The sequence below is a fragment of the Salvia splendens genome, chromosome 15, assembly GCF_004379255.2.
Source record: "Salvia splendens isolate huo1 chromosome 15, SspV2, whole genome shotgun sequence".
In the NCBI taxonomy this organism is placed as follows: Eukaryota; Viridiplantae; Streptophyta; class Magnoliopsida; order Lamiales; family Lamiaceae; genus Salvia; species Salvia splendens.
The window spans coordinates 16,387,874-16,412,914 of record NC_056046.1 but is presented as its reverse complement, the minus strand read 5'-3'; the positions used below and the strand labels follow the sequence as shown (position 1 = coordinate 16,412,914).

Below are 25,041 nucleotides of genomic sequence, written 5' to 3'. Positions count from 1 at the left end.
GGTAACTGATCACAATTATTAGTTATAATTCGTTTCATTCTTATATTTTGTTGTTTAATTAATCTACACAATATAACCACGGCATATAGTGAAACCCCAAGTAGTAAAATGATATACTCACTTCATGCAGAAATAAAAATCAAAATAAACGTTCCAAGCGTATAACTTTAATCACATGAAAAAATGGTCGACAAACACACACAGAGATATAGAAATAAATTGAAAATCAGAACTTAATTTATTCAATTTTTATAAAATAAAATAATAAATCGAGAATTAATTTATTCGGAAATTTTCTTTACAGAGTAACGTGGCATACTCCAATTACATAACGATGCCCTAAATTCCCAACCCTTTTAAAATGCCTTTCCCAAAACAAAAACCTCACAATCAAACAATAATCCATTTTTTAACACTAATCCAAAATTAAACTAAAAAAATCAAATAAATGAATCAAAAAATTTCAGGTAGCATTGTTGCTCAATCGAGGCAATATATAAAGCGCCGAGATTTGGAATCCAGGCGGCGCATCCACCTCCCATAGCCGGGCAGGAGGAGGCGCCGCCACATCGACCACCACAATGGTGCTGCCGTCGGCGGCGGATCCGCAGACCTTGCCGCCGGCTGCGGCGAGGTGGTGCACGCCTTTAAGCCTATCATCCACCACCAGGTGGGCCCACGCGTCTTTGGCGTGATCGTATTTTTTTAGGAGGCCTTTTGATTCGTCGACGGCGTAGATCGTTTCCTCATCCATCGCCGCCGCCGGCCCTCTCCACCCCGCCAGCATCCCCTCCGGCATCTCCCCCCACGAATCCTTCTCGATGTCGTAAATTATCCCCTCCTTCGCCGCGTCGCCGCTCACGTTCACCATGCACAATTTCCCCCTCCATCCCACGCCGTCGATCGCGTCGCGGCTGAATTTCCCTGCTCCATTCAATTCAATTCAATTCAATTCGATTATGATTTCTACAAATTGACTTAATTAATTGATTGATTCAAAATATTGGATAAATCCTAGTGATTATGAATCTATGACTGAAAATTAGATGAGAATTTGACGTTACCGTCTTTGAGATTTCGCATCTTCTGCCAAGTCCAGCGGCGGCGGAGCGGCGGTTGGTGGTGGTTTAGCGAGTCTACATCCCACTTCTCGACCGATCTGGCGACGTCGGTGTTGTATTGAGATCCGACGCCGCTGGCGACGAAGACGGCGCCGCGAGAAGCGCCGGCGGCGCACCACCGGCGGGGGGCGGCGAGCGGCGGTCCGAGCGTCCAATTTCTCGAAAGCGGATCGAAAATCAGGGGCTGCGATAGGGCGGGGAGGAAGTCGTCGTTGGAGGCGGCGAGGAAGACGAGCTTGCCGGCGACGGCGACGGATTGGACGGGGATCCTCCGCGAGATGAAGGAAGGGTGGCGGAAGAGGAATCTGAGCTGCCAATCCGGCGGCGGCGGGGGGAGCGGCTGCCATTTGGCGGAGATCGGATCAAAGGAGGCGAATTGTAGGGAATTGGAGAAGAGGTGGTGGTGGTGGAGGTTATCGGCGGGGAGAAGTAGGGCGTAGAGAGAGAGAAAAGGGGGGAAAGAGGGAGACCAAATTAGGCGGCGCCAAGAGCTGCAGACGGCGTAGAGTTTGGAAGGGGGAACGAGAGAGAGGCAGATTTGGCTTAGGTGATCGGGGATTCCGGTGAGTAGCGGCTGGTGGCGGTGGTCCGCGGCATCTTCGTTGTGGTGCTTTGGCCTTTTAGCGGCGGAGATTTGATGGTCGAGAGTTGTGGTGGAGATGGGATTGGTCATCGGAGAGGTAATGGAAGTAGGAAAGAAGAAACTTTGATTGTGATGCACTATTTCATAATGCAAGTCATTTTTCGTTCTCATTCCTCAAAAAATAATTTATTAAAATTATTTAAATAATTTTAATGAGGTATTTAAGTCAACAATAAAAGGCAAAAGTTGGATAGTACGTATCATACTCATACACCCACTTGTATATGCGGTTATTTACAGTTTTGCCATTGTCTTTTCACTACTATCAAAGTCTTCATTTTATTAATCAAACATTACGTCACATCTTTTTTCATGGGAATCTGAAATCCCTACTTTTGGTATTCTGGATTAAAGTGGTTTTATATCTATAATTGGGTTCACAATTTTTACCAATAGTTGTATATTTGAACAAAACAAATTGGATTTCATTTAAATTCTTAATTATTCGAGATCCGTTTTCTCATAATTGAATTATATATATATATATATATAGGGAGATGATCAAAATAAGTATGTGTTTAAATCCAGAAATGCAGACCAAATCTTGGCCCTAGGATTAGATGATCTAATGGTCAATAATTAACCCAAAACACGGAAGGTCATAATTAAGCAATTTTAGGTCATATTATAATATTTAGGTTTAATGTCATGTTAAGATCGTTTTAGGTCATGCTTTGTTAGCATGACCTAAAAATTACCTAATTATGACCTAAAAGTGCCCTAATTATGATATTGTTCTGCGTTTCTGTATTTAAATCTAGTTTTGCATAGATCAAAACCCTATATATATATATATATATATATATATATATGAGAGTGTTATTCTCCTTTTCACATCTTAGATCCTTTTTCCTTCTTAATATTACGCGTTAGATCTAAGGCATCAACGGATCAGATTGATTCTATAAAACTGGTTCCGTGTTGCATTATAGATGGTGGTTGTATGCATTACAGGGTTATTATTGACATTGGACGGAAAAGTAACTGCCACATTTTGGTATCTGCGAATAATGCATCACATGGTCACGAGTAATGCATATAATTGACTATATAATGCACAATATGTGAACTGCAATGCATACGAATAAGATGTACTATGTTATGATGTTTGGACACACGTTTCTTGTTTCCCCTAAGGGTTTAATAAGCTTAGGGGCTAGGGTATAGTACGTAGACACGTATGTAATCTTCACATGGTAACGAGTAATGGATATAATTGACTATATAATGCACAATTTGTGAACTGCAATGCATACGAACAAGATGTGCTGTGTTATGATGTTTGACACACGTTTCTTGTTTCCCCTAAGGGTTTAATAAGATTAATATTTCTACCTAAAAGATATAAATACCATTTAGAAAAATGTTTAGTTTGTGAAGACTTGTTCGCTACCCCTATTGTCTCAGGAGTTAGGACCATTTTACTTTTACGTTTATTAAAAGATTAATATATTGTCTTTCAAACAAATATTAATCTGAATGACCTAACTTCCGCAAACTAGTTTATAATTGTCGTTTTCAAAGGGTTTGATTTAACCTTACAAGAAGAATAATGCAACGCCAGTAACTATAATAAATTAATAGTTTTATTAAATATTCAAATCGCTTTACATTATTACTCTTTTATTTTTATCGTAGATAATGTTTACGAATTAAGTCCAATTGAGGATATAATAGTTATAAAATAATTATAGTACTAGTACTTATGAAATGAATTAAATATTTTATATAATTATTGGCAAAAAACTGTTTTTTTTTTTATTTGAAGTATATACGAAAGCCAGGTGAGGGTAACCTCGTAACTTCAACTGCATATTCTTAGAATAATGAAAGAAATATGTTACTAATATTTTATGAATGCAATAAATACAGATAGAGATACAACGACAACAGATTGGGTAAGAGAAACATAAATGCAAAAAGCGCAGGAAGCTCAAATTCGAATCGAAAAAATTTAAAGAAATTGTAATGAGGAGGATAAAAGTGAATTCGTGAGTTTTATAATTATTTGGTCTTAAAATTATAAAATGAGAGGCAGAGTTAATATCACTTTCTAAAATCTTTATTTCACTCTTTTCCTAACCATGCACGTTTCACAATTTAGATAATAGTGGTAGTAGTTTATTAGCTTGGTTTAAAATTTAGACTGATTCAATTCCTTGATATTGAAAAATTGTATTCACAATCTTTCTAGAGAAAGATATTGATTTCTATCATATTTAAATTCTCATGGAGATTTTCAGTTACCCCACATGATCTTTTGGTATGAATAAACACGAAATAACAATATTGTAATGTAAGAGTGTCCACAGTAGCGCCACCCCGTGCGCGATGCGGAAGGGACGGTCTTGCGGCGACCGTCGACGGCGGTGGCGGCGGCGGCGAGTTTTAAATTTTTATTTATTTATTATTTTTCTTAATTTATTTCTTTTAATAATTGATGTTTTTGAATGATATTTTTGGTTTTTTTAATAATTGATGTTTTTTTTCTAATTATTTCTGTCCGATAATTTTTATTCTAGCCCAATTAAAATATACCAAAAATTGACAAAATAAAGTGATTTGTGGCTGTGGCATGACTGTTATTGGGCTGGACAAGTTTTTTGTGGCTATTATGGACACTCTAACACTATCGCTATGATATAATACTTGAGTTGCTACTTCAAACTATATTACTAAATTATAATTTTAATTTGTACTTTTAATATAAGTGAAATAACACATCAATTGTATATTTCACGTTCATTTAATATTTTACCTTTACTAACAATATTGTACTATACAGGGACGGAGATAGCATAGGCCAAGCCACCGCTCCAGCGGGGGCTTGGCCGTTGCTTTCCTCCCAGAGTCGCCTACAGTGTATTTGGGTTTTTTTTACAGAGACCGTGTATGGAGAAAGAAGATGGGAGAGAGAAGAAGGGGGAGAGAGGAATAGAAATGACTTGTGATTACTCTATGACATAGGGGAAAGAGCGTAATTACTCTATGACATAGGGGACAGAGCCAACTTTTATTTCCCTTTATTGATTTATGCGATTAACAGCAGTTGCTAATTTCATTTCTTATTTAGCGTGATTATTAGTTTAACAATATATTACTACTTCTCCTATCTCTAAAATTGTTTAAAGAATCAATTACTACTAATAAAAATAATTGTTTATCTCATATTTATTTTCGATCCTTATGCCAATACATATTAATTTACGGGTAAACTCACGGTACATTCATATTTTATTATAAAATTAATATATAAAACGATTCACTAATGGTGGATGGAAGGAATAGAAAAAGTTAGTAGATAATGATTTATGCGTGTCATCCTTGCATGGCCCCTGCGCAAGGATGACACGCATAAATCATTATCTACTAACTTTTTCTATTCCTTCCGTCCACCATTAGTGAAAAATGATGTTTACTAGTACTTATTTATAGTAAAAGTGAACTAAGACTCCTAATGACAACCGAACTAAAATGGTAAACATGAACTCCTAATGGCGGACGAAGGAAGTACCATTTTGAATTTATATTTTTAACATTTGAAACGAGTCAAAGTAGGATAAGTAATCACGGATGGTTGGAGTGCCATATTTATGTCAAAGTAGTATTTTAATAACTCAATTTGCGAACTCTTAGGATATCAAGATACACTCTAATATATGAAGATATTAGTATACTTGTGTATACTAATATTTTCTTAGAATTCACAAATCAAAAATCCTAGATACACCACTTCGTACCACGAGAAAAGGCAAGCAAGCTGCTACTGGAGATTCTAGGAGCATCGCGCTTCCTACCGTACTTATCGTTACATTTCAGCACCAGCTCATTTCAAGTTCTGGTTCCGTCCCTGGTACTATATATCCTAACAACTTCACATGGGAACTTATTTATTTGAAGACTATACAAAGTTCTAATCATTATAATACGGAGTAATATTTTTGCACTATTTTGCAGCTAGCTCGACCTAAAATAAACATTTCTCTAATCACCCATTTGCATATAGTATTGTAATTGGGTTTATGAGAATAGGCCGTTCTTTCTTTAAAGCGAACTACTTATTTAGAAAAAAACTTGACTTTTAATTAGCATGCTTTACATTAATGATCCCATGTTTTCTAAAAGTTACTATAAAATTAGAATTATATAGTATTTAAGTTTGTCAAGTATGACACACAAATTAATTTTTATGGTTGGACCTTGAAAATTCTGAAACACTTTAGTCACACTCACACAAAGCTGCTTAGATAAATCTCAAACTGAAAATCAAGAAACGCAATCTATTAATTTAGAAATGGAGTATTATTTAGGACAAATTGTCTGTAAAATCATAAACTTTTAACATAGTTTGATTTTTTCCGTGAACTTTAAATGTTGCATGAAAAGCCATAAACTTTACCAAACTGTGTAAATTCTCATCCGACCCGACCCGATAGATTTCCGACATAACTTATCCTACGTGGCGCGCCGAATGCGTGACTTGGCAAAACTCCACTAATTCTGAGTATTTCTCTTCTATCTTTACAATCTATGACCTTGGACTATCACATACATACAAGTAGAACAAATGAAAACATACAAATCGACATAAACATACAAATCGAATTTCACAAATCGAATTTAGCATAAAAGTAGTATTAATTCCACAATACGAATTGAACCCTAAATTTGTCATTTGTCAAGTCACGCTTTCGGCGCGTCACGTAGGATAACTTTGTGTCGGAAATCTATCGGGTCGGGTCGGATGAGAAATTTACATAGCTTGGTAAAGTTCATGACTTTTCATGCAACATTTAAAGTTCACGCGAAAAACCAAACTATGTTAGTTCATGACTTTACGGACAATTTGTCATATTATTTATTACTCCCTCCGTCCCATAAAAGATGTCACACTTGTGGGACGACACGAGATTTTAGGAGGTTTTGTTTTGTGTGTTAAATGGAGAGAGAAAATATAATTCTTATATTCATGTGAGAGAAAACTTTTTCTAAAAATGGAAATGTGACATCTTTTATAGAACAAACTAAAAAGAAAAGTGTGACATCTATGGGACGATAAAGTAGTATATAAATACACTACTACTATTAACCACTCCAACTTTTATGCATCAGTAGCTCCTAAAAACAATCGTAAATGGGAAAAGAAAAGTGAAGAAATATGTAGCCACAAACACAAGTAGCAATAATTTGTTTTCTGATTCAAAATTAATGGCTATAGCACATCAAACTCTAATAAAAGTAGAAACAGGCCGTTTTCCAATTCAAAATTAATGGCCATAACACATCAAACCGTCCAATAAATGTTGATAAGTGACATCTATCAACACGCCATGGACTTTCATAATAGACACTACCTATGTACTCCCTCCGTCCCATTAAATATGCAACATTTGCTTTTCGGCACGTGATTTTATGTAATGTTGTTTTGTGAGTTAATGAAGAGAGAGTAAAGTAAGAGAGAAGAAAAAGTAGAGAGAGTATTGTTTCTATTTTTAAAAACGTTTCATTTTTAATGAGACAGACCAAAAAGGAAAACGTTCTATTTCTAATGGGACAGATGGAGTATAATCTATGGCTCACACTATCTTTTTTCCATCGTCACTTGACGTCCACAATTATAATTTCATTTGGATTATTCATCATATCCCCCATCTCTAATTTACATTTTTTATTTTATATAAATTTTATATAAATCATAATTAAATGAATATGAATAATAGAAAGCACGAATTTGTGGGTAAACATAAAAAATTAAACTATCATTTATGCTCAAACACATATTTGTGGGTAAATATAAAAAAATAATTATTCCACATTAAAGCCCCATAAGATGAAGCGCAAAAGTTGTTGGAGAGAGGTGACAAATGTCTATAAATTATAAATTTTGAGTGATAATAAAGTAAGATAGAGATTAAAGTAGTTAAATAATACTTCCTCCGTCGTACAAAAGTTTGAATATTTGGTTTAACACTGAATTTAATGTACAATTGGTAAAATAAAAGAGAAATAGATAAAATGTAGTGTAAATAGTGTTAGTGGAGAGTAGGCTCCACATTATTAGTAGTGCAATGTAATGCTATAAGTTGTAAATAAAATGATGTGTATGAGTAATGTATTGTTTAACTATTACAAAATTAGAAATGTTGGTTCTGTGTCCAAGCAAGTCACAAGTTGCTGGACTGATCAGTGAGCTCGATAGAGGCTGGGTTGATATGTGTTGCTGAAGCCGTGCATGTCAACACTTGTGCAAGATGCGCGTGTGTGATGATGCACTTTTTATTAGTACTAAATAAACCTGGAAGTATACAGAGTATATATAGTATAGCTAAAGGGCAGTATCGGATATCGAACACAGAGAAAACAATCACAGATTGGCTATCTCCTACTAAGCTTCTTTCACTATTTGGAAAACCAAGAGTATTTTGGATATTTGAAAATAAAAACAACTTGAAAGCAAATGAACAACTAATTGCAAATAATTAAAGAGGTAAAATATGAGAGATAAGAGAATTCCATGGATGTGCGTTCACAGTTATGGTTATACAAATTCCAACTACAATACTCTAGCACGGTTTATACTTCGATAGAACGAGTCACATAAGTTTTGCCCATGCGGCACAAGCGTAGATTACTAACACTAGGCTGTCAATCCTAGATTCGTAACTCCTAAAAGCTCCTAAGCCCTTGAAAAGTCTCCACTCTCAATTAACAGCGCCGTTTTAAGGGAAGCTAATTGTAATGTCTACTAAGTGGATCTAACTCGCCAACCTCCTCTCACGATTATGTAGCAAGTTATATTAAATCATCACCGAATGTGTCACTCAAACGTGAAGTATTATGGAACAACTTAGGGAAGAAACGAAGTAAAAACACAACGGATATTAAATAGAAAACATAATTGTATAACCAAAGTCGTTACTAACACATCCCTAGAATACTATTAATTTAGTTACACATAATTGAATAATCTAAAAATATAGAATGAAGGAAAAACAAAGTGAACATAAAACTAAAGCAATAAAACCCAAAGGTTGAATCCTTGTATCATTGATCTTCTCTTGATTCCTTTTTCAACCTCTTGCACAATGAAGAACTCTCTCAAATATATGCTCTAAAATTATATGGCAAAAAGAAGATCCTAATGAAGAGGTTTGAGGGATATATATAGAGGAAAATTCGAGCTCCATCAAATAAGGCAAAAAGTGGCTACGTTTGGTAAATCTTGGGGAGAAAGTAGGTCAATTTTGTCCGCCACGTTTTCCCAGCGGGCCGCTGCACCTTGGCCAGCGATCGCTGCACGTTGATTCGTGGCCTCTGCCTCTTGGATAGCGGTCGCTACCCTATGTTGCAATGGTCGCTGTGAATAATCCCGTAGCTTTGGAAACTCTTCGAGCGGTCGCTGGGCGTGTTCTTTGTTTCAGCACAACGGTCGTTGGGACCCAGCGGTTGCTGTATGAGTTGCAGCGGACCGTTGGGCGTCTCGAAAGCTCCATATTTCCAACTTCGACTTTTTTGCTGTCTTTTTAGGCTCAAATATGCACATATCTCACAAAACACGTCAAAACACCAGAATAGAGAAAATATGCAAAATATGGACATGAATTGTGATTTTGACATTAAAAACAGACCAAATAAAGGCCTTAAAACAGTGTAAAATCCGAGCGTATCATGTGAGCAAGTGAGGAGCTGAGAAAGAAACTAGCCGTTGGGAACTGTTTTCAACCGATTTTTCTTTTCTACTTCTTCGCACATATTGTATATAACACTCACACACTTTGAAGAGAGAGTTAGTTAGCATTCTTGTGAGGATTCATTGTTGAGGAAATCTCATCTTGAGAGTAGTTTGAGAGTTCAACATATCGAGATACACTTTGTAAAAGCAAGATCAATATACACCATTTCTTCTTCCTCCGTGGACGTAGGTGTTCTATCACCGAACCACATATATTGTGTTGGGGTTTGCACAGAGGAAATTACAAATTAAATAAATCCACAAAAGAATCTATTTAGGAGATTATGTAGATCGATTCAATTTCATGCTAGAACATATAGAGATATGCTATTGCGCAATTAATCACATAATTTAGAATTAAATTATGATGTTGAATACTTATAATTATGATTCTCCAAAGAATCGAAGTGGCTTGCTACTTCTCCACGTGTAGATTTTGAAGCTTGATTGTGATTGCAAGACCAAAGATCTTCTAACCTATGCCCCAATTCTAGATCTAAATTCCTTGTGAGAGGAATCTCTTAGAAATAATAAGGATATTGAAGGAGAAGACAAGAATGCCAAGAACACACAAAGAGGAATTTCGAATTCCTCTATTAGAGAGAGAGGACCGAAAATTCCAAGTGTGGAGGCTAGGGTTTCACTTCTTATGTTGTGTATGTTTGTCACACCTCCTTCATCTCTATTTATAGAGTTTGTGATGGGTTAGGTTAGGGATCTATGGGGCTTGGATTGGGCCTCTCCTATTGGACCTTCTTTACTAATTAAATTATAACCCATAATTAAATATAAGGCCAATGGAATATTTCTTGTGCCACTATAGAAGAAATATTGACTGCCCATCCAATCCGTGATTACAAGCAATCCGGGTTAACCTCTTTAGTATATTATTTCCCGTGTTTAAGACATTCTATATCCATTAATTAATTTGTAGTCTGCTATGGACTTTAAATTAGTTAATATCTTTTTATTTTCAAGAGTTTGTCTAGTACGAGATGTATATTAAAATAATATACTTTGCTTTTCTAGTTATTCTTGGATTAAATCCAAACCGGCCGGGTTTCTGAATAATAGAACTTCTCTCGAACACCTCTTGGGGATATAGTCAAACCGCGCAAGCACACGATTCAATGTAATAATAAAACTGACACCATACTAGTTATTAATTACTACTACCAAGATATCAGGAATATTGGGTTGCGAAAAACCCGCACCTATTGATAAGTCAAAGCAGTGTATGATTAAATAACATGTGTCCTATATTATTACAAAGATTAAGAAATATTAAATCTCCAAGACATCGTCTTTCAGTAGATAGCAATAAAGACGTGTCTATACTTTAGATTCTTTCAATGTTATACCACACCAGTGTCACTAGTCATTCTCAAGGTAAAGATGACTTTCGAATGGACGCTGCAACCTTTCGCTACAGGTAGCCAAAGCCTATCTAGGTTGTGAAAAAGTTTTACTTCTACAAGGTTCCGGCTGGGCCACCTACTGTGATGACCTGTTCCATGACCCAGCCTTCAATGTAGAAGACTTAGACTGATTTTACTTTCCAACGTTTTAATTATATAATTAAATATATAATTAAAGACGGTCAATACCCATTAAAGTAAAATACACAACATGAAGAAAACATTTATTATTCTCATTAAATAAGGAGAGTTTACAATATACAAGCAATTTATCAAATAAACTCAAAAAATACTTTTTAGTATATATGTTCCATAATATTGCGCGTCGATCATCTTCTTGTTTCAAGTTCTTTTCTGTTGTGCGTTTTCTCCACCGAATCCCAACAAGAAGGTTCATATTTTTAGGAACGAACTAATAAGAAAATAATTCATACTTTTTAGAGACGGAGGAAATATGATACTAAGTAAAATGTAGGATAGAGATTAAGTAAGAGATAATAAAATTTGAGAGAGAAGAAAATAATAATCCCTCTGTCCCCAAAGAATATGTACTTTGGGTTGACACATGTTTTAATGTAAAATTAGTAAAGTAAGAGAGAGGTAGAGAGAAAAAGTAAATAAAGTATTATTAGTGGAGAATGATCTCACCTCATTAGAGAGAAAAATTTTCCAAAATTAGAAAGTGCATATTCTTATGGGACGGAGGGAGAGTAAACTAAGTGTATTGAATTTTGTCAAAAGAATAGAAATAACCCAATTATAACATGACAATCCCAAAAAGGTAGTATATAGTTTAACTTATACCAATAGGATGGTGGAGGCAGTATATGAAATTAAACACATCCTAAATTGAAGACAAACTGATTCAAAGTTTAGTCTATTATCGATCAAATCGAGCTCAAGCTTAGTGAATAACACCCGAGCTAGAGCCCAATAATAATAGCAAGGCACTTGTCACAAAGATTGATACTCCCTTTGTAATTTAAAATGTTTTATTATCCATATTATCTTTTTGGCCCGTTTAGCCTGCTCATATTATTAAACTTATTTATCTCTGGGAAGTAATGAAGCAGAATTAACATAGGAACTGCCCATGTATTCGGGCCCAATTTATTTAATGAGTCCGAACAACTTTCATAAACCCAAAATCTTCGAATCAATAATCAAAATAGACATAAATATTTTTTTCATGGGACTTCCGGCGTGTTGGCGTTTAATTTTTTTTATTAACATGGTTTTTTTAATCAGGAATGATAGAGTAAGTTGGTAAGGAATGTAATCACGTGCAAACTCTAAATATTATACAAATTTCAAACTATGATTTGGATCATTAAAAAATATCAACGGATTACAAAATAATAGTAATAGAAAATGTCAAGATAGTGTCAACAGTTGACACCGTGTTGGCGTTGTGTTGATATTGTGTGTTGATATCAAAATCATGAAATTTTACCCTGTGTTGACACTGTATTGAAAAATTGTAGAGTTTATACAATATATAAGGTTGCATTTTATCGCTACCCAAGTTGGTAAAATAAAAAATTAGCTATTGGAAAGACGAAAGATATTATAATTTGATGACTAAAACATAAAATTAACTACTAAGTAGTATTATTAAAAAGACAAACTTATAAAAATTTTACTATTTTGAATGATTTTATCATATTCCTATTCCAGCATTCCATAACCGAATTTAGTCCGTCCACCGCCAGACACGACTTTAAGTGAAATTACAACGTTTTTACGCTGAGTAGAATTAGAAATTGGGGGCAAGTCGCAAATTTTAAAACTAGGGCAAAATTACATTCTCTTCGCCTCGACCAATTCTCTTTTTCCGACAACACTGATTGAAGCACCATGTCGGCTGCGGTGGCTCAAAGAGGCGGCGGCGGGGGCCGGCATGCGATGGAGGAAGACGATGCGAAGCTCGTGTTCGAGACCTCGAAAGGTGTGGAGCCAATCATGAGCTTCGACGAGATGGGAATAAAGGAGGAGCTCCTCCGAGGAATCTACAATTACGGCTTTGAGAAGCCCTCCGCTATCCAACAGCGTGCGGTCCTTCCGATTATCTCCCACCGTGACGTCATTGCTCAGGCGCAATCCGGTACTGGAAAGACTTCAATGATTGCTCTAACTGTTTGCCAGATTGTCGATACCAAGTCATCAGAGTATGCTTATTATCCCCTTTCTACTTTTTTGCTCTAATAGTTTATGGTTTCATGGAAGAATTGGTTTAATTTTGTGCTCAGTTGATTAAAATTGTTTTTATGCTACTTGACGTTTCAGTATTGGTGTATTTTCGTTGTTTCTATAGTTAATTGAACATTTTTCCCTATTGTGCTTATCCTATTTCATACTCTCCTTAAAAATTAGGGTGCAAGCCTTGATTTTATCTCCTACTAGAGAGTTGGCTTCTCAAACAGAGAAAGTGATACTGGCAATTGGGGACTATATAAATGTGCAAGCTCATGCTTGTGTTGGAGGGAAAAGTGTGGGTGAGGATATAAGAAAACTAGAGCATGGGGTTCAGGTGGTGTCAGGTACTCCTGGTAGAGTTTGTGACATGATCAAAAGAAGAACTTTGCGAACTAGAGCAATTAAAATATTGATTCTGGTGAGTTTCATTTACTTATGGAGATTGGCCTATTGTATAACTAGGTTATCTTGATTCTTATTTTATTTTCTCAACTTTATCAGGACGAGTCTGATGAAATGTTGAGCAGAGGATTTAAGGATCAGATTTATGATGTCTACAGATACCTTCCACCTGACCTGCAGGTACCTAGCCCTCTATCACTGTACTGTATTTTGTCTCATCTTTATGCAGACATCACACTAGAAGTGATCATATTCATTATCTTTCTAGTTCAAACATGTTGCTAGGAGTATAACCATTGAAATGCTGAGGTGTTGGGAATGCTCTCTTTTATTGTAGTATAAAGAAAAGCTGTGGGAATGCTCTCTTTTATTGTACTAGTACAAAGACAAGTTTGAAAACTTTTAGCTGAACCTCACTGGTAGATTTGGAGGATGCATTTTCCTTTAGTGCTATAATTACTGAATGTACTAAAGCCTTAGAACTTTTACATCAATGGTCCCTGCAAATTATTAACATGGTGTGTGCCACTATAGGTTGTCTTAATCTCTGCCACCCTCCCAAATGAAATATTGGAGATTACAAGTAAGTTTATGACTGATCCTGTCCGCATCCTAGTAAAGCGTGATGAATTGACTCTGGAGGTGAGCTGTCTTCTATTCTATTCCTGCTTTTATACTAGTAAAAATATTTCTACACGATTGAAGGAAGGATATGATTCACTAGTTTTTCAGTCCATCTCATGTTATGAACCACTAAACAGTATTTTATTTAAGTTGTTGATGTAAATCATGTAACAGAATTAGAGAAACTAGTTTCATGCCTATATATGTTGTGTTTGGGCACGTTTATGTCCAAATACAAAACAGAAGTGTTCACTTTTGTCTATGTCGTGCTCAATGGTGCTTTGTATTTCTGGTCTTATGCAGCTAGAGAGTAATAGAAATGCCATAGCTTTCAAGATGAAATCATGTAATATTGGAAGGCAGCCATGTTCTCATTTTTGTTTATGGATTTTTATGTTTAGGGTATCAAGCAATTCTTCGTTGCAGTTGAAAGAGAAGAATGGAAATTTGATACGCTATGTGATTTATATGATACACTTACCATAACCCAGGCAGTTATATTTTGCAACACAAAGCGCAAGGTATTTTTTCCCTCCACTTGGTTTCACATTATTTCTCTGTTAAAACTTATACTATTACCATTCTTCATAAGGAAGGTAGTTATGTGTGCTGTCTCTCCCTTCATTTGGTGTATGTTCCTGTGAATTTTATTGAGTAAATCTAAACCATAATAACATATTGAGAATTCACAACAAAATATTCAAAGACAAACTGCAATATGAATCCCTGACCCTTCAGATTCCTTGCATAAGCTTATTTGTTTCCTTAGAAATAATTTTATTAGTCTCTGGAGTTTATGCTAAATATTAAGATTTATCTAGATGGCTCTTAATTACATTTTTTGTTTTTCCTCTCTGAATGGCAGGTTGATTGGCTGACAGCGAAAATGCGTGAGAATAACTTTACAGTCTCATCCATGCATGGAGATATGCCTCAAAAGGAGCGAGATGCGATTATGGGTGAATTCCGATCTGGCCAGACTCGTGTACTTATCACAACAGATGTTTGGGCTAGGGGATTGGATGTTCAACAGGTACTGCTATTTCTTGTTGTTGCCATTCAGTTTGATAGTTCCGAGGGGCCGTTGTGTATTTCCTTTGAAGCGCCAATTACCCTTTCTCTATCGTTCCAAGTTAAATATAAAAATATTGAACAACAACTTATTTGTTGTCTTTGCATTGAGTTTCTGTAGGTTTCCCTGGTGATAAATTATGATCTTCCAAACAATCGAGAGCTCTACATCCATAGGATTGGACGGTCTGGTCGTTTTGGGCGAAAGGTATGCTGCAAGCTTACGTAACATGTCTTCTCTTCCAAATTTTTTTGTTGGGCGGCAGGGAATAAAAGGTCTTACCATGGTAAATGAATGCAGGGTGTTGCCATAAACTTCGTTAAAAGCGATGACATCAAGATCCTTAGAGACATTGAGCAATATTACAGTACACAGATCGATGAAATGCCTATGAACGTCGCTGATTTGATTTAACATTAGTTTTGTGGTGCAAGAAGACAGTTTGAAAGCAGACTGATGACTATTATGGTGAGAAACAATTCGTTCAATGCTGGGAGTGATGTGGATTATGTATGTCTATATATTTATCAGAAACAAACCTGTGGAGTCCAAATTTTCCTCTTGAGATCGTTCTCTCTTAGTAAAAGCTGCATCTTATTTAATCTCCATATTATATGCAGATCTCTGAAATTATGTATTACTTGTTGAATTGAATTCTTGTTTCTCCCTTTTTATTCATTTCTACATCTATAAACTACTCTCGCCTTCATCAAGTTTTCAAATCATAATTTTAATTCTCAATCCGATTATTCTTCAATTTATTTTTACAAATCAACTATTCGTCTACTTTAAGCATATTTTTTATTTCGATTATGTATTTTGTAATCAATTCGTATACAATATTTCTAATTCAAAGAATATGTGAATCACGTATTTTTAATTGTTTTAATTTTTGTTTAATTGGAAAAAGTGTGTCAATGACTCTAAGCAGTATTCTTTACTAATGTGTCCGAAATTAAGAAATCTAGTAGTAGAACAAAAAAAAGTTTGGGTCAAACACATGATACACATCTAATGTTTGGTTCATAAAATAAATTTTAAAAAATTAACAGGGAAACACAGTAGAGTAAATGGACAAATAGAAAAAAAAACCCCCAAAAATATCACTGAGATTTGCACTTCTCCTTTTATTGTTGTCGACATCAATTTTAATTTTTTTTATTACTTTAAAAATAATAGAGCATGAAAGTTGACGTAGCTAATCAACACTGCTTTGGTATAATTTTTATAGTTTAACCTCTAACTTTCCTGCAGTTGTAAGATAAATAAAATAAATTAATCCAATTCGGTGCTTAATTATATATGTGGGAGGCATCGAACTGCTCTCATAACGAACATTAATTTTTTAAAAAGTTGACCAAATCAAAATCACGATGGGACAATCCTGATCATCACATCATCAACAAATAATGAAGACCTTACTATAATTATATAAAACTAAGTAACTGATTACTTCTATATGACGCGAATTAGATATTTATGTGATGCATGGAATGGATCTAATTTTTGAAACATGGGAGTGTATTTTTTGAATATATATACTTATAAGTAATTTAAAGGATTATTAATGGTGTTTCAAAATACACTAATATAAACTTTAAACATTATTACCTCTATCCCAGCGTACAACTTCAAATTCTCCTTCTTCCTATAACTTTAGACATCGATTGAAAAATTCATGAATCTTAACATTGTTGCCTCTATCACATGCACTTTGTATTGATTTCCTAGTCCATTCCGAAACCTCACAGCTTGTTTGCCCTCGTCACACCATCACAAATTATCGAGACATTTTGGGAAGATAAAGACAGTTAAGATTGGTACATCTTTTTAATTCAGTCAAGCATATCTTTATTTTATCGAGTCTTAAATTATTTTTTATCATTTCGGATTTTATTTGTCGAATCTTTTCGAAATTGTATCAATATAGTCAAACCTGCATATAGTTTGGAATTGTTTGTAGATCTTTACTAATGAGAAATAATATCCACAATTTTCTCGTCTCTTTACTTCTCTTACGAAATGGACTAAAACCCTAGCACATAGGTGAGTCCAATGCCTACCACGGTCTCTCTCACTCTCACCCCCACTAATGTAAATTATTATTTTAAAAAATGAAGACATATAGTCAAGTTGTCAATAATGAATAAATGCATATTTTAAACAACGATTTTATGATATCTATTTTTTATCCAAACATTTAAAGAAAAATCATGTATGATTCTACCAGTCAATAATCTAGAGTGTGAACTAAATTGAGTACTCTTCCAAATAATTTAACTGTGTATTGAATAGATTAATACTACCTCTATTTTAAAAAAATAAAACTATTTTTATTTTAGTCTGTTCCTTGAAATCGGAAACTTTTTAAATGTTTTATTTTAGGAAGTGAAGTCTACTTTATCAATTATGCTTAAAACTTATATCGTTTCAAAAATTTATATTTTTTAAAGACGGAGGTGTTACATAGTTTAGATAATTACACGGTTAGTGGTGCTGAGTTTTCACTCTGATTTAGTTTCTGGTGTCGACTATGACTAATCGGAAGATATAATGTTCAATGTCCCTTTTCTACCCATCAAAACTAATCCAAGACTTAGTTGACGCCTCCTAAATTAAAATATAGTGAAAATCTATTTCGTTTAAAATTACTCCATATACTCAAATTTTATTATAAAACTAGTTTCTAAAAGTAGAATATATATTTAATCTAATTTTTTCTAACTAATTTTCTTTCCATATCTTATTATTCGTGTCGAATCAAAATGAGACATTTATTTATGGATGGAGGGGTAAATTAATAAGACCGCTTCCTTACCAGCTCATGACAACAAATGTTGGTCGCAGATTCGAGGTGCAAAAATTGGTAATGAGTATAGTTTATACTCCCTCTGTCCACAGAAAATAGTCACTAATTTGTGGAGGATGCGAGTCATTTCTTTTTTTAATAAAAAATGTAACACATTTTCTCACTCTTACTTTTCCCTCTATCTTACTTTATTATCTCTATTTTTTCTTCTTTCTTACGTTATTACTTATCTTTTTATTTAATACATTACACACATTTTTCTTAATTTCCGTTCCGAAAGAAATGACTCCACTAATATGGAACAGATGAAGTATGAGATAGAAAGAGAAAAAGAAAGATATAGAATGAGAAAAAAGTGGGTTAAGTATGAGAGAGTTTAAATTTATGAAATGAGACTATTTTTTGTAAACATCCAAAAATGACAAAATGAGACTATTTTCATGGACCGATGGAGTATTTTTTAATTATATTTTAGTTGAATAACTTAATAATTTATTGTATACTCCCCCGTCACACAAGAATATGCATTTAGGCTGAAGTGAAAGCTATGTGAGCTTAGAATCCTGCACTAGATGCACCTCTTCTCAATGGAGACAACTAATAGACATCAATGAAACAGACACAATGAAAAGAGCTTCTGCAATATGAACTCATTCTTGGACCATTTTCCATTTTCTTTTCATGTATCTAAACCAAATGTCCTCATCAATTTCCTCATTATTTATGATAGAATATTCCGACTTTAATTAGTACATATTGAATATTCCCGAAGTTCGGATTAAGGTGTAATTAACAAGCATACAAAATAGATGGAGTTTGAGAAAAAGAAAATGTCCATAGAAATATAACATGGGATCATCATCATTTGCCTTGCGGACTTTTTTACATGTAGGAAACAATAAAAATAAAATTATATCCTATGCATAATTAAGTCCTCTTGTGATCCTGGTTAATGTAGATGGGAAATTCCTTATGTACTCTTAAACATACTTACCACATTCTTATATATAAATATATACTATATACTAGTATTAGTTTATGGTAAACCAATCTTGGAATGCAATGTGGGATTCCCACACTTTAGTAAATTTTGTGAGACAGTTTCTATTCTTTGAGAAAGATCTTAATTGGCAGACCATTTTGTGGCAGTGCAAATGGTCCGTACTGAATGCCGTCTTGTGGGCCCATCATACACCACCTGCAAATTCGTTAAAAAAAATAATTAAAATTTCATAGAATTCAACTATGATCCATAAAACAATCTTATGCAAATATAACAAAATCAATCGTATTAACTTTAATTTCACTGCTACCTGTATTTTGTAGCGAGGTGGTGCACAAGCACCAACATCTCCAGCTTGGCCAACTCATTCCCTGGGCAGGAATGGACCCCACTTCCAAATGGGAAGAATGTATTTGGCTTCGGTGCAACCTGTCACATCACCAACAAATCCATTTCATTATCAAATTCATATGTAAGAGAAAGGAACTTAGTCACACCTCAAATCTTGAAGGGTCGAATTTATCAGGGTCGGTGAAATTTTCTGGGCTGTGGTGAATGTTTCTGAAAAGCGGTAAAACTTTCCACCCTTTTGGAATTCTATATCCTGCATAATTTAATTTAGACAAACAAATATTAAAATCTTGTAATTAAAAAAATTGTGTTAATTAATAGGGCATACCCTGAAACTCCACATCTTGAATGGCTTCCCTGAATGTGAAAGATAAGATGGAAGCAACTCTCATGGTCTCTTGAATCACTCTCGTCGTCACCGTCATTTTCCTCGTGTCTTCCCAACTCAATCCCTTGCCTTCTCCCGACCTCATTATCGCCTCTTGCTCTTCCTAAAATATTCAATACAAATATAAATTTAAGTTCAAATTAAAGAGAAGGGATGATGGGAAGTATTGACGCAATTTTTTTTATTTTTTATTTTAAAAAAAAATCTCACGGTAACAGCGTGAAGAACGGTGGGATTCTGGGCTAAGAACTTGAGGATCCAAGTGAGGACGCTGGCGGTGGTGTCGCGGGCGGCGAAGATGACTCCGATCACATTGTCTGCGATCTGCTCGTCGCTGAGGCCCTCGGCGTCGCTCATGAACGACGCTAGGAGGTTGGAGTCTTCGCGCTTTCTGTCTCTTCTGAGAGAGATGATTTCGGCGAGGATCGCGGCGAGCTTCTTCCTAGCTCTCATGGCGGCGTGGAAGAGCGTCCCCGGCACGTTGATCGGCAGAGAGTTGTAGCCGCGCTCCAGCGTGTAGAAGCACCTCTTCAAATCGTCGCCGTACGAAACCTCATCCTTTCCGAATATAGAAAGCAGCGCCACATTGAATGCATACTGCACCACCATCACCATACACATACATTTAAAAAAATATACTGTTTGTTTTTTTTTTACTTCAATCTCTCGCTGCTTGGCCAACTAAAAATAAATAAATAAATAAGACACATACTGTTTTCATTTCATGGAAGGTGGTGATGAGGGGGCGGGGCTCCCACGATTTAAGGGAGGAGAGTGCGATGGAGTCGATGTGGGAGACGATTTGTTTGATGGAGTCGGGCGAGAAGGCGCGAAGCAGGAGCTTCCGGAGGTTGGCGTGGTAGTGGCCTTGGTGGAAGAAGATGGCTCCTTTTCCGATCATTCTCTCTTTGCTGGACGGGAATGTGGGCTTGAAGAGATGGGCGTTGGTGAGGAGGACGGCCTTGGCTGCGTCTGGGCTGGCCATCATGACGCACTTGCAGCCCAGCACCTGCGTTTTGAAAATGGATCCGTACCTCTTGACTTTGGAGGAGAAGAAAATGTTGGGATTTTGGGAGTAGAGTTGGAGGGTTTCGCCGATGTAGGGCCAGCCCATGGTGCCCGGCGGGAGGGGTAGGCGTGCATGGAGGAGAGAGGAGATCAATTGTTTGAGGATTATTGTGGTTGCAATTGCAAGGAGGAGAGAGAGGGATATGCTAATTGCTTCCATGATTGTTTTTGCTTTGTGAATATTGATGATATTGAGAAAATGAATATCAATATAGGGTGTATATATAGGTGGGATTGAAGTGACGCCTATTTTTGTTACAGCTTGAATTCCACCCAACAATCTTAGAGAGAGAAGTTTTTCTTATGGGTATGAGAGGTTGACACGTGTAGGTTGAGATGGAGAAAAGGACACGTGTGGGGGGAGGGGGGATGGGGGGAACTCATGTTTGACCATTTAGTGGTCTAGTTTAGAGAAACCTGACCAAACAATAACTGGTTAGACATAGTTTTCTTAGAGCGTTAGAGTGGGGCGCCACGCCATAAAGCCCGCCCTATGCACCGCCACATCACCATTTTTATGTTGTTACTTTTTCACCTGCAGTGGGGCGCCCTATAAGCCGCCCTATAGGTTTCACTATTGTTTTGTTAATTAATTTAAATGTTTTCAAATATGTCAATGCAAAATAATTAAAAAAAACCACGATTAATTAAAAACGGCAAATCCTAAATTGATTAAAAAAAGTTTTACACGAGTTAAAAACTAAAAAAAAGTTGACTACTCTACAAAAGTCCCAACTTGTGGCGCATCGATCATTCCCTGGAGGTATTCGGCTTTGACCGGGTCCTGACATTGCATGAGGGCGTTGTGCGTGTCCAACAACGTCCTCCGGTTGGCGGCCGCTGCCAACTCCGCGTAGGCAAGTGCCGCCGGGGTCGCCGCACATTGACTGGTATGACAATAGTGCTCTATCGCGCACATCGCTCAAGCTCTCGCCGCTTCCCTGCTCCCTTGAGCACTTCTCGTACTCCGCCGAGAACAGGTTGACTTGCTTCTTCACCTGATCCCAGTGCTTGCGGAGCTGCTCCCTATGGCGCTTGTACGCGTTCGACGGCTTCACCTCATTGTAGCGCTCGACGATGCGCTCCTAGTACGCAACTTGCTTTTGAATGTTCGCGAATACCGGGTCCTCCGAAATATCCACCCAACACCTCGCCAAGACTAGGGTTTCATCCGGTTAGTAGTTCGTCCTCCCGGGGGGGGTACTCTTCATTCGTTTTCGGAGGTGGCACCTTTTACGCCGGTTCCGCCTCTTTCTGGCGGCGGCGCGGTGGGAAGGGGCGGCGGGGCGAGTTGGAGACGGCTCCATGTCAGACAGACCGTACGAATCCGTACTGAATTCGGGATCGTACTGCGTGTTGTAGTCGAACGACCGATATTCTTCAGGGTATGTACCTGGCCAACGTGCACCACCCCAAACATCGGACTATTCGGACTTGGGTATTCACTGTAATCCATTTTAAAGTGTAATTTGAGTGTGGAAAAGTGAATGAAAAGGTTACAAATAAATGTGGGGTAGGTGGTATTTATATAAATAAAATTTTCAGAATTAAAAAAAAACAAAAAAAAAATGCGTTGCATCGTCCGCGTCGCCCACAGTGGGCGGACGATGGCGCGCCCGAGGCATCGAGCGGCCTATCGTCCGCCCCATTGCGGATGCTCTTAGAGCCATTGCTGATACAAGTGTGAGGCCTTTTGCTTTAAAAATGAAAATTCGTGATATTTTTGTTTTTTTTTTCTTTTTTCTTAAAGATTTTATTTATTTGTAGTTGTTTCCATTTAGGGTTATAATTAACATTGGATATAATTTTATAATTGTATGGATCGTTCAATTGTCATGATTACTTATGATTTAAGGTCGTAACTAGTCTTATCTTTTGTTCGGTTGCATTTTACTTAAAAGCTCGGTCCACCTTTATGATGATAAGATTAGATCGTATCTCATGATTAATAATATGACTTTCGCCCCCTATGACTTAATTTAATCGTATGTATCTCAAAATTATCTTGTTTAATGGATCGAACACCACCTTAAAGGATTGAGTTTATCTTTTTATTTTTTAATTAGAAATATGATGTTTGTTGGCTATATATAGGTTATTTTGAATGGTGGTTTGTTTTACAATTAAATGGACAAAATTTAGAAACTTGAGTTTCTGCATTGGTTGATTTCGATTCCATGATATGTTCAATCATTCTCGAAGGCGATTCAACATCAATTAATTTTGTTTTTTAAACTAATAAGTTTTATTAGTATCATTATTATTTTTAATTATAATCCTCTTTATATGATACGAATTTTAATGATAAGATTATTGGAGTATGTAGCTAAAATGAGGCTCGTCTCATAAAGAAAAAAAGTTACTAAATATATGAATGAATTATTTTTATGCGACGAATTAAAATAGAAAGATTGTTTATTTTTATAAGATGGAGTGAGTAATAATCTTTTCTATGTACAATAATGATAATTTTTTTGTTTCAAGTAATTTTCACTGCATTCAATGTTTAAGGTTGAAGTTAGTACCAGCAATGAAATCTAACTTGAATTACTAACTGTTTATATAATGCATTTTTAGATTTTTTTAATAGAATTATTTATTTAGGACCAATAACCTTTCGATACTCGTTGTAGTTACTTCACTCTACTCTATGAAATCATTCATCATTAGCTGTTAACGAATTGTTTATGTTGGTGGATAAGGGTCAGTTTACTTAATTAACTATATCCATTCTGATTTCTTGATATTAAAAAAGGTAAATAAGTAATAACCCTATTTCCCTATGTCTTTGATAATATGAAGGATTTTGTATGCCATCAATATGTGATATCTATAAATATGTTAATAGTAACATAATCTATCTTACGTATATAATCAGTACATTAGTTACTCACTCCCCGTCAAAATTGTAAACTTTCAAAGTAAATTAAATTAGTTAAAAGTAGGTATATGGTCAATTACAAAATAACTCAATTGAGCTTGAGTTTATATTTGTTAAAATGGCTTCATTACTATAGCATTTAATGTAGTTGTATGACGTGTGCAATGATTCAACGAAAACTAGCTCACGTTAAAAGTTGGCAATAAGCATCCCTCACTTTGACCAAAAAATGGTAATCATTCAAGATATATATAATTAGGTTTTCAAAAGATAATACATTAAATGTAGAACTATTACCATTTTCAACTATAGAATATCGTATTCATTTACTTATCTAATACACGTGTATATGTGAGATTGTGTTTCGTGTATTAAAATCTTATATCTTGCTTTGTACAAGACATAATTAGAGGAATTTGACCCAGATTGGACATTGGAGTGCCTCCCAATTAATACAAAACACATGTGCGACTTGAATCTTTAAATTGCTTTTTTTATATGAGAAAATGAAATTTAATATTTTTTGGTTGGGTATAGTGGTTTTTTAGCTTGACTTAATAAGATTTGAATTAATATTTTGATTCAGACTAATCTTAATTGATTTTCTTCATCGATGATACCAGTTATTAAGATTAATCAAAGAGATGAGAAAGGTCAAATTAGCCTATAGGCTAAAGTCAAAAATATGTTTCATGCATGCGTGTAGGATTTATACATACATAGTCTATATATGACTATTAAAGGTTAAATTAATGGAAAAATTCCTCAATTTTGGTCAATTTCTGGTAAATCCACAGCATCTAAAATGTCGACTATTATAATTTAAACATTTTTTCTCAGCTATCTTATGGCGAAAATTTCAAGTGTACTGCGTGTCTGAATTTATTAACATGACGCATACAGTTTCAAAATTTAAGAACTTGACTAACTATTTGTGTTAAAACGCATACAGTTTCAAAATTTAAGAACTTGACTAACTAATTGTGTTAAACAATGTTGTTTCTTTTTCTCATAGCCTATTACATTATATTATAATAATTTCTATCAAATTCGGAATTATGGGACAATGTAGAAATATGCAAAAAAAATTACTCACTGTATACCATAAAAATGGACCCTCTTTCCATTTTCGTTCGTCTCATAAAAATAGTTTATATTTTTGGTAACTTTTTCTTTCTAATGAGGTGGGTTCAACTCTACATTAACAATATTCCAATTTTTTTATATCTCATACTTTACCAATTGAGCATTAAACTCATGTTGTTTCCTTTAAGGATTTTTTTGCAACTTAATTAGGATATGAAAGAAGTTTGGAAGGACACCCAAATAACAA

The 25,041-nt window shown here is 35.4% G+C and overlaps 3 protein-coding genes across 4 annotated transcripts; 1 reads left to right on the top strand and 2 right to left on the bottom strand.

Moving 5' to 3' along the window:
• Positions 1-257: 257 nt before the first annotated feature.
• LOC121766418 (F-box/kelch-repeat protein SKIP25-like) lies at positions 258-1,883 on the bottom strand. The gene is made up of 2 exons (XM_042162711.1): positions 1,065-1,883; positions 258-924 (listed from the first exon to the last, which is right to left on the bottom strand). The coding sequence occupies exons 1-2, from the start codon at positions 1,873-1,875 to the stop codon at positions 464-466; spliced, it is 1,272 nt and encodes a 423-aa protein (XP_042018645.1). The 5' UTR covers positions 1,876-1,883; the 3' UTR covers positions 258-463.
• A 10,789-nt stretch (positions 1,884-12,672) lies between these two features.
• On the top strand, positions 12,673-15,810 carry LOC121766593 (eukaryotic initiation factor 4A-3-like). Its single transcript, XM_042162873.1, has 8 exons — positions 12,673-13,082; positions 13,288-13,528; positions 13,612-13,692; positions 14,047-14,154; positions 14,538-14,657; positions 15,002-15,169; positions 15,329-15,415; positions 15,509-15,810. Exons 1-8 carry the CDS (start codon positions 12,772-12,774, stop codon positions 15,620-15,622), a joined length of 1,230 nt encoding a protein of 409 aa, XP_042018807.1. The 5' UTR covers positions 12,673-12,771; the 3' UTR covers positions 15,623-15,810.
• A 3,038-nt stretch (positions 15,811-18,848) lies between these two features.
• On the bottom strand, positions 18,849-20,999 carry LOC121767311 (abscisic acid 8'-hydroxylase CYP707A2-like). 2 transcript variants are annotated; one of them, XM_042163552.1, is made up of 6 exons: positions 20,472-20,999; positions 19,970-20,356; positions 19,700-19,862; positions 19,518-19,624; positions 19,331-19,449; positions 18,849-19,215 (listed from the first exon to the last, which is right to left on the bottom strand). In XM_042163552.1, the coding sequence occupies exons 1-6, from the start codon at positions 20,985-20,987 to the stop codon at positions 19,122-19,124; spliced, it is 1,386 nt and encodes a 461-aa protein (XP_042019486.1). In that variant the 5' UTR covers positions 20,988-20,999; the 3' UTR covers positions 18,849-19,121. The 2 variants fall into 2 exon arrangements, with proteins under 2 accessions (XP_042019486.1, XP_042019487.1); XM_042163553.1 differs by having other exon boundaries at positions 19,127-19,215; positions 19,328-19,449.
• Positions 21,000-25,041: the final 4,042 nt, after the last annotated feature.

What these genes read in the sequence shown, in the direction of transcription:
- LOC121766418 (XM_042162711.1), bottom strand. Translation starts at nt 1,875, where the DNA reads ATGAGAACGAAAAATGACTTGCATTATGAAATAGTGCATCACAATCAA. An exon ending in GATGCGAAATCTCAAAGACG is followed by an intron (nt 925 to 1,064) that starts GTAACGTCAAAT and finishes TGAATGGAGCAG; the next exon opens with GGAAATTCAGCCGCGACGCG.
- LOC121766593 (XM_042162873.1), top strand. Translation starts at nt 12,772, where the DNA reads ATGTCGGCTGCGGTGGCTCAAAGAGGCGGCGGCGGGGGCCGGCATGCG. An exon ending in GTCGATACCAAGTCATCAGA is followed by an intron (nt 13,083 to 13,287) that starts GTATGCTTATTA and finishes CTTAAAAATTAG; the next exon opens with GGTGCAAGCCTTGATTTTAT. An exon ending in GTGATGAATTGACTCTGGAG is followed by an intron (nt 14,155 to 14,537) that starts GTGAGCTGTCTT and finishes TTTTATGTTTAG; the next exon opens with GGTATCAAGCAATTCTTCGT.
- LOC121767311 (XM_042163552.1), bottom strand. Translation starts at nt 20,987, where the DNA reads ATGGAAGCAATTAGCATATCCCTCTCTCTCCTCCTTGCAATTGCAACC. An exon ending in CCGTTCTTCACGCTGTTACC is followed by an intron (nt 19,863 to 19,969) that starts GTGAGATTTTTT and finishes TGAATATTTTAG; the next exon opens with GAAGAGCAAGAGGCGATAAT. An exon ending in CACCTCGCTACAAAATACAG is followed by an intron (nt 19,216 to 19,330) that starts GTAGCAGTGAAA and finishes ACGAATTTGCAG; the next exon opens with GTGGTGTATGATGGGCCCAC.